We start from the raw sequence: 18,087 nt of genomic DNA, 5'->3' as shown, positions 1-18,087 counted from the left end.
ACTGAGATCTTGTGTTATGGACTTCGGCGGTGGTTGGGAAGATCATTTGCACTTGGTGGAGTTTGCTTATAATAACAGTTACCACTCAGTAATTCAGATGGCACCATTCGAGGCATTGTATGACAGAGCATGTAGATCTCCTACTTTATGGGAAGAGGTTGGAGAATCATCAGTCTTGGGCTCGCAGCGTATTCAATGAGATGTAGAGTTGGTTGGCACCATCAGACGCAGAATGTCAGAAGCCCAGGACCGACAGAAAAGCTATGCTGATCGGAGACGGAGACCTTTAGAGTTTTCCGTGGACGATCATGTGTTCCTGCGAGTGTCTCCTACCAAGGGAGTTAGGAGGTTTGGATTGAAGGAGAAGTTAGCTCCTCGTTACATCAGACCCTTTCAGATACTTAAGAGGATTGGTGAGGTGGAATATCGATTGGCGCTGCCACCATCACTTGTCGAGGTGCATGATGTATTTCATGTATCTATGTTGAGGAAATACGTGTTACACCCTACTCATATTTTGACAGATGTACCGATCACACTTCAGCCAGATGTAACATATGAGGAGGTTCCAGTATGGATATTGGAACGCAAGGAATGCCAGCTGTAGAATAAGACCACCCGATTGGTCAAGGTTGGATGGGAGCATCATTCAGATGACGAGGCGACCTGGGAGCTGGAGGATGAGATCCGAGCATGATACCCACATTTGTTTAATGAAGGTATGTAAAGTTATTTCATTAGTGGAAATAGTTAAACATATTGTTTGTTGTTTAATGCAAGAATGTTGTAAATTTGGGGAACAAATTTTTATTAGAGGAGGAGAATGTGAGATACGGCAAAATAAATAATAATGGGTTATGGGAGAATAACCTACCGGAAGTTATGGGAATTTTTAGACATTTTTCTCGATTTATTTGGAGAACGTATTGTAGGGTTTAAGGGGATAAGTAGCTAAGCATAAGGTGGTAATGGGAATTACCATTTGAGGAGGTTTAATTAAGGGGTGGTTAGAATGTAACCTAACCTAACCCCTATAAGTAGCTACAGTACCTAAGCCCTAAAAAAACACCCCCTCATCCCATTCGTGTCCATTGTGCCGAGATCGCCATTTCCTCTCGAGATCAACCTATCCACCGACGGCCTCAGCACCGACGCCCGCCGCGACCGATCGTCGGTGCCTGGTTGCGAGACGAGTCTCCGGTCCTCTCCACGCCTGATCGGAGGTCTCGTCTGTGGCATTCTCCTTCGAAACACCGCTCCACGCAAAGAGTCCTCGAGCAGGTGAGCAAATCTGAGCTTGGTGGACACCAAAGACTGAATCTCCTGTCCCAGAGCTCGACGCTAGTTGAGGATTTGCATTCCAAGGAGATACCTCTTCTTCCCGAGCCTTAGAGCCCAGCCGATTTTTCCGTCTGGTTTCTCTCCGCTGTTGTGGTGATTCCTGGCAGTGAGGTAGGTTGAGGTATGGTGTTCGATTAGGGTTTTGTGACCATGGATATATGATTTGAAGCCAGGATTGAGAGGTTGGACTAAATGGGGTTCATTTTCTGGCAATGGCTCATTGTGAGGGGTTCAACCACAACTTCCACAAATAATTCTTTATTATAGAAGCAGAAGGTAAGGTCTCTACACTCCAAATGTTAGGTTTATGGACCTGGGTAATGCATTCAGTTTATACTGGGTACCGATTAGTGTGATTTCAATTGGTTGTAACAATGTAGAAGTGTTGGATTGTAGGTCTGATAGCAAATTCTATATTGGGTGAGGGGATCAGATCTAAAATTGTTAGAGGTGGTTAAGGTATGTTATCTTCAGGTAACGAATTCTGTTGATCCTGTTAGAAATTGGAAGTTTGTAAGACTGATTTCCAGAAGATTAATAGCTGTAAATTGGGTTAAAGAATGTGATGATTTTGTACTATACCAGTTGATATAGAACAAATTCATGTTTGGAAACTCCTAGTGATGATCAGGTTCGGCTGGGAATTGTGTGATCTGAAGAGACATAAATTAGGGCTTGGGATTGGTTTTGGGGTAGATCAGTGGGGGTCTATTTGAATAATGAATGAACCCAGATTAGAACGCCTGTTTTGAGTATCGGCTTAGTTATTCAGTTCTATACGTATATGGTTAAAATTGATACGTTGATGCAGGACATTGATCGAGACGAAAGTCGGGACGAAGTTGACACTCGATTCAGCCTACACTCAGAGGCGGGTACTTCTTGACTTGCTTCTTTAGTTATTGTTCTTGGTGCATGAGTAGTTCGGATAAAGTAGAGTTTGTTAGTTAGAGACCTAGAGCCAATCATTTGATGATTGTATTATAGACTTGTTGTATCATATTCTTATATAAATAAAGGCATTTGTTTTGGTAATTATACTTACTTGTATTGGTGCCAACTAAACTAAGTATAATAGCGTTCTTGAGTAGAAGGTTCTTACCTATATCAATCGATTGGTTGAATCGATAGTGAGATGATATAGGGAACGCTACTCTTAATAATTTCTAGTCGAGTATTAACATTCAGGGACAATGTTAATGCAATAAGACTAGCATGTAGGTCAACTCGATGACTTGATCTCACAAGTCATGGATATAGAGATATCAAATTGACACATGGGTATGCATTGGAGAATGTATACTGAATGACCCACCATGAGAAAGTATCATGGATCGTTATATGAGTGTCATATATTTTCTCATGTGCTATTAGTATGACTACTAGTCCTTAGACCTGAAGTCACCATGGATCCCTACATAAGGAGTTATGTACTTTGGTTTCGTCAAACATCACCCGTAAGTGGGTGGACTATCAAGGCGATTACAGGGTATGTAACAAATTATGCGGAGGGATATGAGTGATGTAGATGGGATCTATCCCTTCTATATGACGGGAGTGACATCGATATTCTTGATAGAGTGAGACCACGAAGTGCATGGCCATGCCTAAATGAGTCAATATGAGATATTGAGCTCATTTGATTTAGTGAGTCTACTTGGAGTTCAAGATTTAGATTGGTCAGAGGATGACACGGTCTATGCCTCACATTGATAAATCTAGATGTCTAGAATAGAATGACACTTGTCATATATTGTGAGGAGTCGCAATTAGTAGTCACAAGATGATGTTGGATCTCAACCTTCTTGTAACTTGGGTAGTAATGATGTGTTGCTAGATACCGCTCATTACTTATGCTCCTAAATGGGTTTAGGGGCATTGCCAACGTTACAAGAACCTATAGGGTGACACACTAAGGGCAATTAGATGGAGATTAGGTTCATATGATGCACCAAGAGGATTAGATTCATATGATGAATCAAATTGGATTAAGAGTAATCCTAATTGGGCTAATTGAGTTGGACTCAAGTTGATTCATGTGTTCAATGAGTCTAATTTAGATTATGACTCATTGAATCAATTTAATTAAATAAATTAGATTCATTATATTAAATTGGTTTGAATCAAATGGTTAGATTAGATCAACCATGAGAGAGATTTGGTCAAGTTTGACTTAATTTGAGAGGAAGAGGAAAAGTCAAGTTTGACTTGACTTTATGCCACATCATTTGTGAGTTGGCATTAAGTGGTCAATAATGGTGTTACACATCATCATGTTCAGAACATGTGTGTGCCATCTCATGGAGGTTATAAATCTCCTTCTCTTTAATGGCCACATTAAATGGGAATGGAGGTTACAACACCAAATGTGGCCGGCCACTTTTGAATTGCAAGTGAATGCAATTCAAGGCATTCATTCTCATTCAACTTATCTTCTTCCTCAAGCTCTCAACCTTTCTCCCTCTCCTCTCTTGGCTGAACCTTACCAAGGTGCTAGCACACCTTTGTGTTAGGTTTATCCACCTATTTGTTCGTGTGGATACTTCTAGAGGGTTGTACACTTGACAACCTCGAGATCCGGCATCACTTGGAAGAGCGGGATACGTGAAGGGCTTCACACCAAGGGTAAAGATCTTCTCCTAATTTAGATCTAGGCTTTAGTAAACTCGTACTCGAATTTTGTTTTATTTTTACTTCGCACGGATCCGGTGACGGGGCTTTCGGGGTTTCCGTGACTCGAAAAAGCGGTTTTCGCGGCCCGAAAAACCCAACAGTGGTATCAGAGCCACGTGCGAAGTATTATACGAGTTTATTTTGTATTTTTATGAAAAATAGAATTTCTGTAATATTCTGTAAATTTCCTAATTTTATAGTTTTTATGGGTATTTTTCTCGTAGAAGCGAAGCACAAGTGTTTCGACACTTGTAGGCTTCGACTACAGAGAAGATTTTTCTGAAACGGCAAGGTTTCGCCCGAAATCTTTTTGGGACAGCGGGCTAAGGTGCTGTAGGATCGCTAAGGAACACTCGTGATGGTTAGATCACGGGTAGGGGCGCTGCCCCTGGCCTCGCAAGGGGATTCGTTCCGCGATTGCGCCCGAAAACCCGCTAAACGGAACCGCCGGGAATTTTACTCATAAAAATTATAAAAAATATAGTAAAAATTATAGAAAATTATAGAAAATACATAATTTATAATTATGTATCATTTTGTGATAGTCATGGCCCAAAAATACCCAATTTTATTGGAAATGTGTTGTAATCCATAATACGACCTACGTGCCGTCATGTGATGTGCGTGTTGTATATTTGATTCGCGACCTGCGCGTCGTGCCTTTCTCTATTTTATATTCTTGTTGTAAATTAGTTTAGACTCGAATGTAACTCGAGTTTCAAAAATTGTAATGTACAAAATTAGAGCGGTGGAAGGTCCACTCGAGACGGAGTTACAAGGAGGGCGCGAGCAACACAAGGTGGTCAAAGGGAGGAGCTTGAGAAGTTGTTGACCTTAGGTTGACCATCCGATCTTCTCATTGGCTTGAGAAGATCGTAGTAGGGTCATGACTAATCACAAATAATTTAATTAATTGCTTGTGTGTATATGATGCATAATTAGTAATTAATTAGTGCCTAACGATTAGATTAGAACTAAATCGTGTACAAGATGCACCCTCTCGATTAGATTAGATCTCAATCGCGTCAACTCAAATGTCTACCGTGTTGTGATACCTATCACTACCTCGATCACATGTGTTGTTGAATCTGCCAAAGCAGAGCAACACATATTATCTTGGTAGGGTACGGAGGGACAATCTTGGTGTCGCCTATCAACGCATGGGTGAGTAGAGACTCAATTTGATTGAATACAACTAGTTAAATCGAGTTTAACTATAGGCATTCTTCCAACGGTTGGAAAGATAGGACATAAATCACATTTATATTAATTCTTGGGCGTATTAGCCAAAGCTAACTCAAGTCTTAATATAACTGCGGATAATGATCCTATAAACAAGAGTTGCATAGAGATGTAATTGGTAAATCGTTACCTACCGATCATACTAAGTCTTGGGCGTATTAGCCAAAGCTAACTCAAGGGTTAGTATGATGTGGATCTTGTTCCACTTGAATTATAGAATTCAGTGGGAGCATCATTTAAATAAAGGTCTAATTAAATGATAAAAAGAATATGATATTTACTTTCTGCTTTTATTTCTGTTGTAGATAACCATGACGTCAAACACGAACACCTTCTCTCTGCGTTCTGTCTTTGATAAGGGCAAGCTCAATAAAGCAAATTTCCTGGACTGGTACAGGAATTTGAGAATAGTTCTCTCCCAGGAATGTAAACTGTACGTTCTGGAGCAGCCCATTCCGGAGGCTCCTCCTGCCAATGCCACGCGAGCAGATAAAGATGCTTACAAGAAGCATCAAGATGACACATTAGATGTGTCCTGTCTAATGCTCGCGACCATGAACTCTGAGCTTCAAAAGCAACACGAGTTGATGGACGCTTACGATATGGTTGAACATCTTCGTCAACTGTATCAAGGACAAGCGAGGCACGAGAGATTTGAGATCTCAAGGGCACTATTTCAGTGCAAGATGTCAGATGGGGCTCCTGTAGGCCCATATGTACTCAAAATGATTGGGTACATAGAAAACCTACAGAGGTTGGGATTCCCGCTTGGCCAAGAGCTGGCCACTGACCTGATCTTGCAATCCTTGCCGGATAGCTATAGTCAATTCGTTCTAAACTACAACATGAACGAAATTGGCAAGCCACTGCCTGAGCTGCTTAGCATGTTAAGAACTGCTGAGCTAAACCTTAAGAAGGTTAAGCCCCACTCTGTTCTGATGGTTCAGAAACACAAGGGCAAGGCCAAGCCCAAAGGCAAAGGAAAGTCCCAAGCCAAGGGCAAAGGCAAGACACTGAAGCCTAAAGGAGGGGTCGCCAAGGATGCTACCTGCTTCCACTGTGGTCAGACCGGACACTGGAAGAGGAACTGCAAGGTGTACCTGGAAGATCTTAAGAAGAAGCGAAGTGAGACTTCCACTTCAAGTATATATGTTATAGAAGTCAATCTATCTATTTCTTCATCATGGGTATTAGATACCGGATGTGCTTCTCTCATTTGTACTAATGTGCAGGCGCTGAAAAATAGCAGGGCATTGGCAAAGGGCGAGGTGGACCTATGCGTAAGCAATGGAGCACGGGTTGCTGCTGTTGCTGTTGGGACTTATTTTCTATCTTTTCCCTCTGGGTTTGTACTAGAGTTGGATGATTGTTGTTATGTGCCTGCTTTAACTAAGAACATAATTTCAGTTTCTTAGTTGGACAAGAAAGGTTTCTCTTTTATAATTAAGGGCAAATGTTGTTCTGTTTATTTAAAAGATATGTTCTATTGTAGTGCACCTCTAATGAACGGACTCTACATTCTAGACCTTGAAAGCCCTATCTATAACATAAATACCAAGAGGTTCAAGTCAAATGACTTGAATCAAACCTATCTCTGGCACTGTCGCTTAGGTCATATAAATGGCAAGCGCTTATCCCAACTCCATAAGGATGGTTTGCTGGACTCATTTGATTTTGAATCTTATGAGACATGCGAGTCATGCATACTAGGCAAGATGACCAAGACTCCCTTTAGTGGGCACAGCGAAAGAGCGACTGATTTGTTAGGACTTATACATAGTGATGTAAGTGGCCCTTTCAATGTCGCTTCTAGATGCGGTTATAGGTACTTCATCACATTTACCGATGACTTCAGTAGATATGGTTATGTGTACTTGATGACACATAAGTCTGAATCTTTTGAAAAGTTCAAAGAATTTAAGAATGAAGTACAGAACGAGCTTGGCAAGAGTATTAAGATACTTCGATCAGATCGAGGTGGTGAATACCTTAGCCATGAGTTTCGTGACTATCTAGCTGAGTGTGGAATCCTATCCCAACTCACTCCTCCTGGAACACCACAGTTGAATGGTGTATTCGAAAGGAGGAATCTTACCCTATTAGATATGGTACGATCTATGATAAGTCACACAGATCTTCCGACATTCCTTTGGGGCTATGCACTAGACATGGCAGCTTTTATACTCAACCGAATTCCATCCAAGGCCGTGATAAAGACACCATATAGGATATGGACTGGGAGAGATGCCCAGGTGCCTTTTATGAGGATTTAGGGTTGTGAGGCTTACGTTCAACGTCAAGTCTCAGACAAATTAGGACCCAAATCCAACAAGTGCTACTTTATTGGATATCCCAAGGAAACTAAGGGATATTACTTCTACATTCCCAGTCATCACAAAGTAGTTGTGGCAAAGACTGGGGTCTTTCTAGAAAGGGACTTTGCTTCTAGAAAGACAAGTGGGAGTACGTTCGATCTTGAAGAAGTTCAAGATGCGGACCATAGCACTGAAGCCTCGATGGAAATTGAACTGGAACCACAAAGTGTTGTGGATGATGTTGTTCCACAAAGAGTTGAGGAACAACAACCAGTTCGAGTAGACATACCTCTTCGCAGGTCTGATAGGGTACATCGTCAGCTTGAGAGATACTCATTTCTCTTGTCTGACCATGATGACATTGTGCTCATAGAGGATGAGCCTACCACCTATCAGGAAGTTGTGATGAGACCAGATTCCGAGAAATGGCTAGAGGCCATGAGATCCGAGATGGAATCCATGTACACCAACCAAGTATGGACTTTGGTTGATCCACCTGAAGGGTAAAATCCATTGGGTGTAAGTGGGTCTTTAAGAGAAAGACTGACATTGATGGACTTATCTATAAGGGTCGCTTGGTAGCTTAAGGTTTTAAGCAGATTCATGGTATTGACTATGATGAAACCTTTTCTCCAGTAGCGATGTTTAAGTCCATTCGGATCATGCTAGCTATTGCAGCATACCATGACTATGAGATATGGCAGATGGATGTCAAAATCGCATTTCTGAATGAAAACCTACTAGAGGATGTGTACATGACACAACCTGAGGGTTTTGTAGATCCACAGCATACTAGCAGAATATGCAAGCTGCATAGGTCCATTTATGGACTAAAGCAAGCTTCTCGGAGATGGAATCTTCGATTCGATGATGCAATCAAATAGTTTGGTTTCATCAAGAATGAAGATGAGCCTTGTGTCTACAAGAAGGTTGTAGGGGGCATAGTTGTCTTTCTTATATTGTATATGGATGACATACTGCTCATTGGGAAAGACATCCCTTTGCTACAGTCTGTCAAGACTTGGCTAGGGACATGTTTCTCAATTAAGGACTTAGGTGAGGCATCCCGCATTCTAGGGATACAGATCTATAGAGATAGATCTAAGAGATTGCTTGGCCTAAGTTAGAATACATATATTGACAAGGTACTCCTACGGTTTGCCATGCAGAACTCCAAGAAGGGATTTCTGCCGATGTCACATGGCATGAGTCTTTCGAAGACTCAAGGTCCCTCTTCTAGAGAGGAGAGAGACCGCATAGATCAGATCCCTTATGCCTCAGCTATAGGATCTATTATGTAGGCCATGCTATGTACTCGTCCTGATGTCTCGTATGCTTTGAGCATGACGAGCAGATACCAGTCTGATCTAGGTGAAAGTCATTGGATAGCGGTCAAGAATATTCTTAAGTACTTAAGAAGGACTAAAGAATATTTCTTGATAATTGGAGACAATGATGAGCTAGCTGTAAAGGGTTACAGTGATGCCAGCTTCTAGATCGATCAGGATGATTATCGATCGTAGTCGGGGTTTGTGTTTTGCATAAATGGTGGTGCTGTGAGCTGGAAGAGTTCAAAGCAGGACACAGTAGCTGATTCTACGACAGAGGCCGAGTACATTGCTGCATCAGAGGCAGCAAAGGAGGTAGTTTGGATCCGCAAGTTCATCACTGAACTTGGGGTGGTTCGTAGTATCGCTGACCCTATTGAGCTCTATTGTGACAACAATGGAGCTATAGCACATGCGAAGGAACCTCGCTCACACCAGCGGAGTAAACACATACTACGGCGGTTCCATCTCATTTGAGAGATTATCGAGAGAGGAGATGAGAAGATTTGCAGAGTACCCACAGAGGTTAACATCGCAGATCCCTTGACCAAGGCTTTGGCACAGAGAAAGAATGATGGTCACACTAGGTTATTGGGGCTTAGAGCCTACACTGATTGGCACTAGTGCTAGTGGAAGATTGTTAGTTAGAGCTCTAGAGCCAATCATTTGATGATTATATTATGGACTTGTTGTATCATATTCTTATATAAATAAAGACATTTGTTTTGGTTATTATACTTACTTGTATTGGTGCCAAATAAACTAAGTATAATAGCGTCCTTGAGTAGAAGGTTCTTACCTATATCAATCGATTGGTTGAATCGATAGTGAGATGATATAGGGAACACTACTCTTAATTATTCCTAGTCGAGTATTAACATTCAGGGACAATGTTAATGCAATAAGACGAGCATGTAGGTCAACTCGATGACTTGATCTCACAAGTCATGGATATAGAGATATCAAGTTGACACATGGGTATGCATTGGAGAATATATACTGAATGACCCGCCATGAGAAAGTATCATAGATCATTATATGAGTATCATATACTTTCTTATGTGGCTATTAGTATGACTACTAGTCCTTAGACCTGAAGTCACCATGGATCCCTACATAAGAAGTTATGTACTTTGGTTTCATCAAACGCCACCCGTAACTGGGTGGACTATAAAGGCGATTACTGGGTATGTAACAAATTATGCGAAGGGATGTGAGTGATGTAGATGGGATCTATCCCTCCTATATGACGGGAGTGACATCGATATTCTTGATAGAGTGAGACCATGAAATACATGGCTATGCCCAAATGAGGCAATATGAGATATTGAGCTCATTTGATTTAGTGAGTCTACTTGGAGTTCAAGATTTAGATTGGTCAGAGGATGACACGGTCTATACCTCACATTAATCAATCTAGATGTCTAGGATAGAAGGGCACTTGTCATATATTGTGAGGAGTCGTAATTAGTAGTCACAAGGTGATGTTGGATCTCAACATTCTTGTAACATGGGTAGTAATGATGTGTTGCTAGATACCGCTCATTACTTATGCTCCTAAATGGGTTTAGGGGCATTGCCAACGTTACAAGAACCTATAGGGTCACACACTAAGGACAATTAGATGGAGATTAGGTTCATATGATGAACCAAGAGGATTAGATTCATGTGATGAATCAAATTGGATTAAGAGTAATCCTAATTGGGTTAATTGAGTTGGACTCAAGTTGATTCATATGTTCAATGAGTCTAATTTAGATTATGACTCATTGAATCAATTTAATTAAATGAATTAGATTCATTATATTAAATTGGTTTGAATCAAATGGTTAGATTAGATCAACCATGAGAGAGATTTGGTCAAGTTTGATTTGATTTGAGAGGAAGAGGAAAAGTCAAGTTTGACTTGACTTTATGCCACATCATTTGTGAGTTGGCATTAAGTGACCAATAATGGTGTTACACATCATCATGTTTAGAACATGTGTGTGCCACCTCATGGAGGTTACAAATCTCCTTCTCTTTAATGGCCACATTAAATGGGAATGGAAGTTACAACACCAAATGTGGTCGGCCACTTTTGAATTGCAAGTGAATGCAATTCAAGGCATTCATTCTCATTCAATTCATCTTCTTCCTCAAGCTCTCAACCTTTCTCCCTCTCCTCTCTTGGTCGAACCTTACCAAGGTGCTAGCACACCTTTGTGTTAGGTTTCTCCACCTATTTGTTCGTGTGGATACTTCTAGAGAGTTGTACACTTGACAACCTCAAGATCCGACATCACTTGGAAGTGCGGGATACGCGAAGGGCTTCTCACCAAGGGTAAAGATCTTCTCCTACTGTAGATCTAAGCTTTAGTAAAGTCGTACTCAAATTTTGTTTTATTTTTACTTTGCACGGATCTGGTGACGGGGCTTTCGGGGTTTCTGCGACGCGAAAAAGCGGTTTTCGCTGCCCGAAAAACCCAACAGAGTTTACCTTGACTCCACTCGTATTATTTCTTGTGCTTGATATTTTATCCACTCAATTTTTGAGATGCTCACATTCGTATCCGTACAGTTCCCGTTGTTATCCTTGATAACTAGCAGATACTAGACACTGTGTTTACCTATTTGAACTACTATTTATTTATGCTTAGTATTGAGCATGCGGCTTCATGTAGTATACCTGATTTCTGATTTATATATATATATATATATATATATAGATATATATATATATATATATCTATATATATATATATATATATATATATATATATATATATATATATATATCTATATATATATATATATATATATATATATATATATATATATATGATGACTGTTGCATTTACGCATCATGTTATTGCATGCATGCCGATGACCATGTCTCCCTTATGGTTGAGAGGGTCGTTGGCCAGGGTCGCACGCTAGCACACTCATGGATAGTGGTAGCTGGAGCGTGCCGCTTGTCCTGTCGTGCCCCCCACTCACACACTCATGGGTAGTGATAGTTGGAGTCGCGAGCAGCAGGGACCCCGTCACAGACGTGGCTATTCAGCTACTATGCAACTGTCCCCTCGGCCACTCGAGAGTAGTGGTAGATGGAGTGGTCTACAATCTGTCATTAACCCTGCCTCTCATCCATATCATGGTACTTGAGGGGTGGGTGGGAGTGACCATCCGTGCATACGCTATTTTCTGTTATATTTGCTTATGTTGTTATATGCTTGCTTATGCAATTATGTTATCACATGCCTGTTATATATGCTTGGGCACTTATTACCTTGTCAGTATACCTTACTTGTGATATTGGTAATATAGAGCAGTACTGTAGCAGTTTATGTTACCTCTGACCCTACACTACTAGCCTAGGATATGGTATCAGGTATGGATTTATATACATTGTTTATACAGTAGTATCTGCTATTTATCTTCCCGAGACTGTATCCTGTTGTATTCCTGGCTATTTATTTTACTCATGCACTATCTATTCTTTACCCGCTGAGTCTTTATACTCACCACCCTGTAAATTGGTAACTTCACCATGTAGCCGTTAGTTGATGCCAGTACACTTGGAGGAGGATCCTGACTGCCGGTCCCACGTCGCTTCCGAGGACGGATTTCTAGTTTTGGTTTATCGTTTTGGTTATGATTTGGACTTGTGAACTTGGTATTGTAATAATTCATTGTGGACTTTGTGTTAACTTGTATTTGGTTTTGTTTTGTCGAGGAGTCAAACCGGGTCGGCCCGCGGTGAATAGTTTTGCTATTTTGGTTCTTGTTATTTTGTTTTCTGCTGTGTTTGATTTACCAGCCGAGTGGGCTGCTTATTATCTACGTGGATGTGTTTTGTTCTAGCCGAGTTGGCTATATTTTGCATATGTATATCTATTGGTTATGTATGTTGGTTCCATATGTCACTGCTACAGGGGAGGTGATGCCCGATTTTTTTCGGACAACCTTACTCTCGAGGCGTGACAAATCCATTTAATTTAGTGAGGTTTCTAAAGTTAGTGTAGGATATTCTTCTATGTCATAGTCAAGTTTCGTCTTTCTGTGTTAAGTGACACTTGAGTGAGGAACTAGCTAGGTTAATTGTATAAATATTATTATACCTAAATCCTTTCAATTTTAAGGTAGGATTTTTTACGTGTTTAATTAAACATTTATATGATGAGAACCTAACCTTATAATTAGAATCACATAATTGACTAATACTAAGGAAATTAAATTTAAAATTTTTAACAAACAATACTTTACAGATAAAGAAATTAGACTTGGGTTTAATATTACCAACTCCAATTACCTTATGTTTACCATTATTTTCAAAGGCAATTATTCATAGGTTTTTGTATTTTAGTTTGGTGAATTTGGTGTAATCCCTAGTTATGTATCTAGAACAACCACTATACAAAATCCACTTAGATTCCTACAAAGGTAGGGGGTCATTATCAGTTTGGATAACATGATTAAGCTTAAGTCAGGTTAAATTAAGTGTTAAATCATGTTTTAAATTTAAATTTTGATTCAGTTTAATTAATTTTAATTTTATTTTATTTTAATCTTAATTAACTCACCTGATCTATGCTTTCAAATAAGGGTATCCTATAATTTTGTGAGATGATTTATGTTTTAAATTTTATTTTGAAGATAGTTTACCCTTGTATTAGATTTAGGTTTAATCATCAATTAATTAAATGTATATTTCAAAAATCGACTTTCAGACTCTGGCGAGGCATAGGGGACATATTGGATATCAGAGCAGCAATCACTTCTAAACAAAGTCTTTTTAAGAAATTAGACATTTAATTTCCCTATTGATAAACATTGGTCTAATTAGTTTAGGATGTGGTGAGATAGCTTCGGATAGTTCTACTTAGCTAAGTAGACTAAATAGGGTACACCTTACCCTACTTGATTATCTAGACTAAGCTTCCCTAATATACTATCATCTCGCTCCACCCTGATTCTAGGTTGGACAAGAGTCAACTTATCTTTTTAGTCTAGTCATAATTACCTAATTGGGTAAACTATTATTTTAGAGATACCAACTAATTTGTTGTCTCCCTTGAATTATTGGATTAGGGTTTTGTTTTAAATTTTTGGTTTATGTCAATTTGATTTATAGTTGTAATAAACTTGATTATAGCTTGAGTTTATATTTGATTTGTTATAATTAAATTTAGAGTTTAAGTTTGGATTTGAGTTATTAGATTTAAATTTAGAGTTTAGCTTTGGATTTGAGTTATTTGATTTATTTCGTTTTAGGTAGTGGATTTCATTTTTCGGTATATAATACAGTTTAGTCCTACTTGCTTAGTTAGATAAGCTTTTGGAACCTAGCTTTGGTTTGGTTTTTATTTTGGCTTATTAGTGAAATAAAGGTTTTATTTATTGAGCTGGACTTGTATCCGAGTTCAAATTTATTGTACACAGCTCGTTGGGATCTAAGTATCATATCTAGGTGCTTGGATCTAGTTATGAATTTTTCTAATAGTTCTTTTAATTTATCAATTTCACCCTTCAAACTGGAATATTCTTCCTCAAGCTTTTCAACTTGAGTTGGATTTTTAGTTTGAGTAGGTTTAGTCATTGAATTTGATTTGTTTTTTTTCTTTTAGGGTTTGATTTTCCTTAAGGATCAGGTTTTATTTTATTTTTCATATCTAGATAGTTTCCTATTTATACATGCAATGATTTTGAAAAACTTTGAAGATAGATTTGAGTATACCTCATTAGACCCTTCAAAAATGAATACGGATTCATGGCTTGACTCATATTTGAACTTGTCATCTTGATCTGATTCGCATTTAGATTCTAGTCTGGATGTCATTAGTGTGAGGTAGTTGTTTTGCTTTGGCTCATCATTGTCTGATCCTTTAGAGGATAACTCATCCCAAGTCGCTTTGAAGGCCTTCTTCTTCTTAAATTTCTTTGGTTTATATTCTTTGATATTCAGACACTCGTGCTTGTAGTGTCCCTTTCTATTTCATCCATAGCAAGTGATATTTGACTTGGAGTTCGACTTAATCATCTTCTGAAGGTCTTTCTTACAAAAGTCATTCTTCTTTCTGGTAAACATTTTGTTGGTGCAAGGTGCACCAGCATCAAACCTAAGTTTTAATGTTGTCAAAGGTTCAAGTTAAGTCTTGTGGTGATCTAACAGGTTAACTGAGTGTGCAAGTTATTTACTCAAACAGGAAATCCCTAGTCATGACTAGGCAGGAAAAACTTAGTAGATTGTGGAAGCCAGGAGGAAAGACCAAGTGGGTCGAGAGGCTTTGACACTTGGTAGGGAAGCTCAATAGGTTTAGAGGACCAAAGATCGAGGGAAAGTCTGGGGTGGTCGATCCAATGCTAAGCGACAAAGTCCAAACAGGTCTGGAGGACCAAGGTTTGGCAGGTAGGTTGAGGTAAGCAACTGGAGGAGCAACAGTGAGGTCGTGTTCCGGGAAGGAACAAACTCTAGGTCACTAATCCAACTAAAGAAACAGGGAAGGTTTCTAAGTTGAGATCAAGACAGTGTTACTGTCAGTTACTACTCATGCATCTTACTATTACTATGCTAACTTTATTTTGCAGGAGTTTTCATTCTAACTCTGTGTTGCATGAACTGAAGTTTATCGGTTGATCGAACTAAGTTAATTCAGATAAAAAATCAAACCAGAGCAGAACAGGGCAAAGTCCATTCAAAGCTTGATCGGTTGACCAAACCAGCAGATCGATATACTGAACAATGATGACATGGCAGACAGACTCAACCCAAAGCAAAGAAGGAAGTCAGGTTGATCGGTTGACCGAATGTGGAGATCGATAGACCAAATGACCACTACATTAATGAGGCATTCAGTGCGAATCATTGCGAATAGGGAAATTCACTATTCGATCGACCGAACAAGGTGATCAATCGACCGAACCATCAAATGTCATCAATGGCCGAAGATCATATCTCAGCGAAGAAGGAAAGGGAGTGGGTTCAGTCAACCAAACCCAAGGATTGATCGACCGAACGTTGATGATTCTTATAAAAAGGAGCTCGAGGTCCGAGGCTTAGCAACGAATCAGTTTCACCAATTCATCTCTGTGCAAAGCTGCTCGTGCTACTACTCTGCTACTCGTCTTTAAGCAAGTTGCTGCATCGTTAAAGTGTCGACCAAGCTTCGTTTTCCACTTGTGTCGGTATATTTATTTAAGCTTGCTTTGTAATTAAATTGAAAAGAAGATAGTAGGTTGTTACTATCTTCTACTTGCATTTGTACGCATTGCTTCTTTCCGAAGATTTTAGAAAGAAGAATCATAGTGAATTGCCTAATGGTGCAATCAAGGATCATGGGTTTTGGAGTAGGAATCGACGTAGGCTCCGAACCAAATAACCACTTGAGTTATCTGTTTTAATTTCCGCTGCTTACTTTGATTGGTTTTATGATATGAAAAAAAAAGTTTTTAAAGAGCGATATTCACCCCCCCCCCCTCTATCACTTTCTATCGATCCTTCAATTGGTATCAAAGCATGGTAGCCCTGAAAATACTTAATAATTTTTCAAAGCAATTTTAAAATCTTTTTCTTCTCCTCTTAAAAAGATTTTTTTTTCATTCTTAATCTTTTTATCCTGCACTATTAATCCCAAGATGAGAGTCATGGAAATCTTCTTTTTCATTTTTTTTTTGATAGCAAAGATGACAAACTCCTACCAAGAAGGATATAGCACAGTCCACCCTCCATTGTTCAAAGGAGAGAACTTCAGCTACTAGAAGAACAGAATGGAGTGCTACCTCAAGTCTGACATCGAACTCTGGTTCACCATACTCAAAGGATACACTCCCCCGATGGTAGATGAAAAGCCAGTAGAACCAGAAGACTGGACTCCTCCGATGATCAAGAAGGTGCAACTAAACTACAAAGAAATTAACACCATTCAATGAGGCCTAATGATGGAGGAACTGAATCGAATCGGGCCCTACAAAAATGCAAAAGAACTTTGGGATCATCTGGTAAACTTGCATGAAGGAACCGACGAATCTCAAGTAAACAAAAGGGATTTGTTATTAAATAATTTTTTTTGATATTAAAATGCTTCTTGGACAGACGGCCACGCAACTACACAATCGACTCAAAGACATTCTCAATGACCTACATCTAATCGGACACAACCTAGAGAATTGTGACATAATAAGGTACACACTAAATGCATTCCCAAGAAATGCTTTGTAGGCATCGATAGTAGATGCATACAAAGTTTCGAGGGATCTTTCAATTCTTAAACTAGATAAACTATTTTATGGATTAGAATTACATGAACAATCTAACTTGAATCAAGTTGAGAAAGGAATTTCTTTATATGTAGGATCAAGCAAAGAAACCAAGATCAGAGCCAAGAAGGAATCAGAAAATGAGTCTAACTCAGACTCAACCAATGAAGAGGAGCTAGTCAACATGGTTCGAAAACTACTAACAAGGAAGAAATTCAAAAGGAGCACCAGGAAGACACCAGTCAACCAGATACAAAACAAATCAGAAATGATTTGTCATGGATGCAATAAAAAGGGGCATCTCAAAAAGGAATGCCCTGACTGGAGGGAGGAAAATTCAAAATCAACAAGAAGAAAGAAGTCCTTCAAAGCAACGTGGGACGAGTCATCTTCTGAAAAGTCTGATGCGGAAGAACTGAAGCACTCGAGCCATCTTTAAGATTCCAAGTCCAAGGAAGAGTACAAGTCTGAGACCGACACCGAGTCTAAGTGAAGCCACGGATTCGTATCTGTTTTCAAAGGTCTCGATATGGTAACATTTTATTCCAAGTCAAATTTACTTAAAGTAGTCAAATGTCTATTTAAAAAATTAACAAAAAATAAAATAACTTACTACTTAAGGAAATTGATCACCTTAAGGAGCAAGTTAACTTGAGTAATTCTGCTAACCAAGTTCAAGTTGGAACTACAACTCGAGTTGCAAGACTTGAGAAGAAAATTCCAACTTGAAAGGTCAAGTTGAGCGACTAAAGAAAATGTTGGAAAAATTCGAGCTGAGATCCAAGTGTCTAAATATGGTACTTGAGTTACAACGATCTGTGTACAACAAATCGGGACTTGGCTATAACCCTAACAAAACCAACAAATCATATCGATCTCTAATCAGTCAAAATGTTAGAAATCAAGTCCAAGCATGGGTCCCTAAAAACTGTTTAACCAAATCAATCAAA

The 18,087-nt window shown here is 39.2% G+C and overlaps 1 protein-coding gene across 1 annotated transcript; it reads left to right on the top strand.

The window, feature by feature from the left end:
* Nucleotides 1–232: 232 nt before the first annotated feature.
* LOC122036533 lies at nucleotides 233–607 on the top strand. The gene has a single exon (XM_042595883.1). It carries the CDS (start codon nucleotides 233–235, stop codon nucleotides 605–607), a length of 375 nt encoding a protein of 124 aa, XP_042451817.1.
* The last annotated feature ends 17,480 nt before the right edge of the window (nucleotides 608–18,087 follow it).

Source organism: Zingiber officinale, unplaced genomic scaffold (genome assembly GCF_018446385.1).
Source record: "Zingiber officinale cultivar Zhangliang unplaced genomic scaffold, Zo_v1.1 ctg169, whole genome shotgun sequence".
Classification (NCBI taxonomy): Eukaryota; Viridiplantae; Streptophyta; class Magnoliopsida; order Zingiberales; family Zingiberaceae; genus Zingiber; species Zingiber officinale.
The sequence above is the reverse complement of the archived record's forward strand: the minus strand, read 5'-3'. Positions and strand labels throughout refer to the sequence as shown.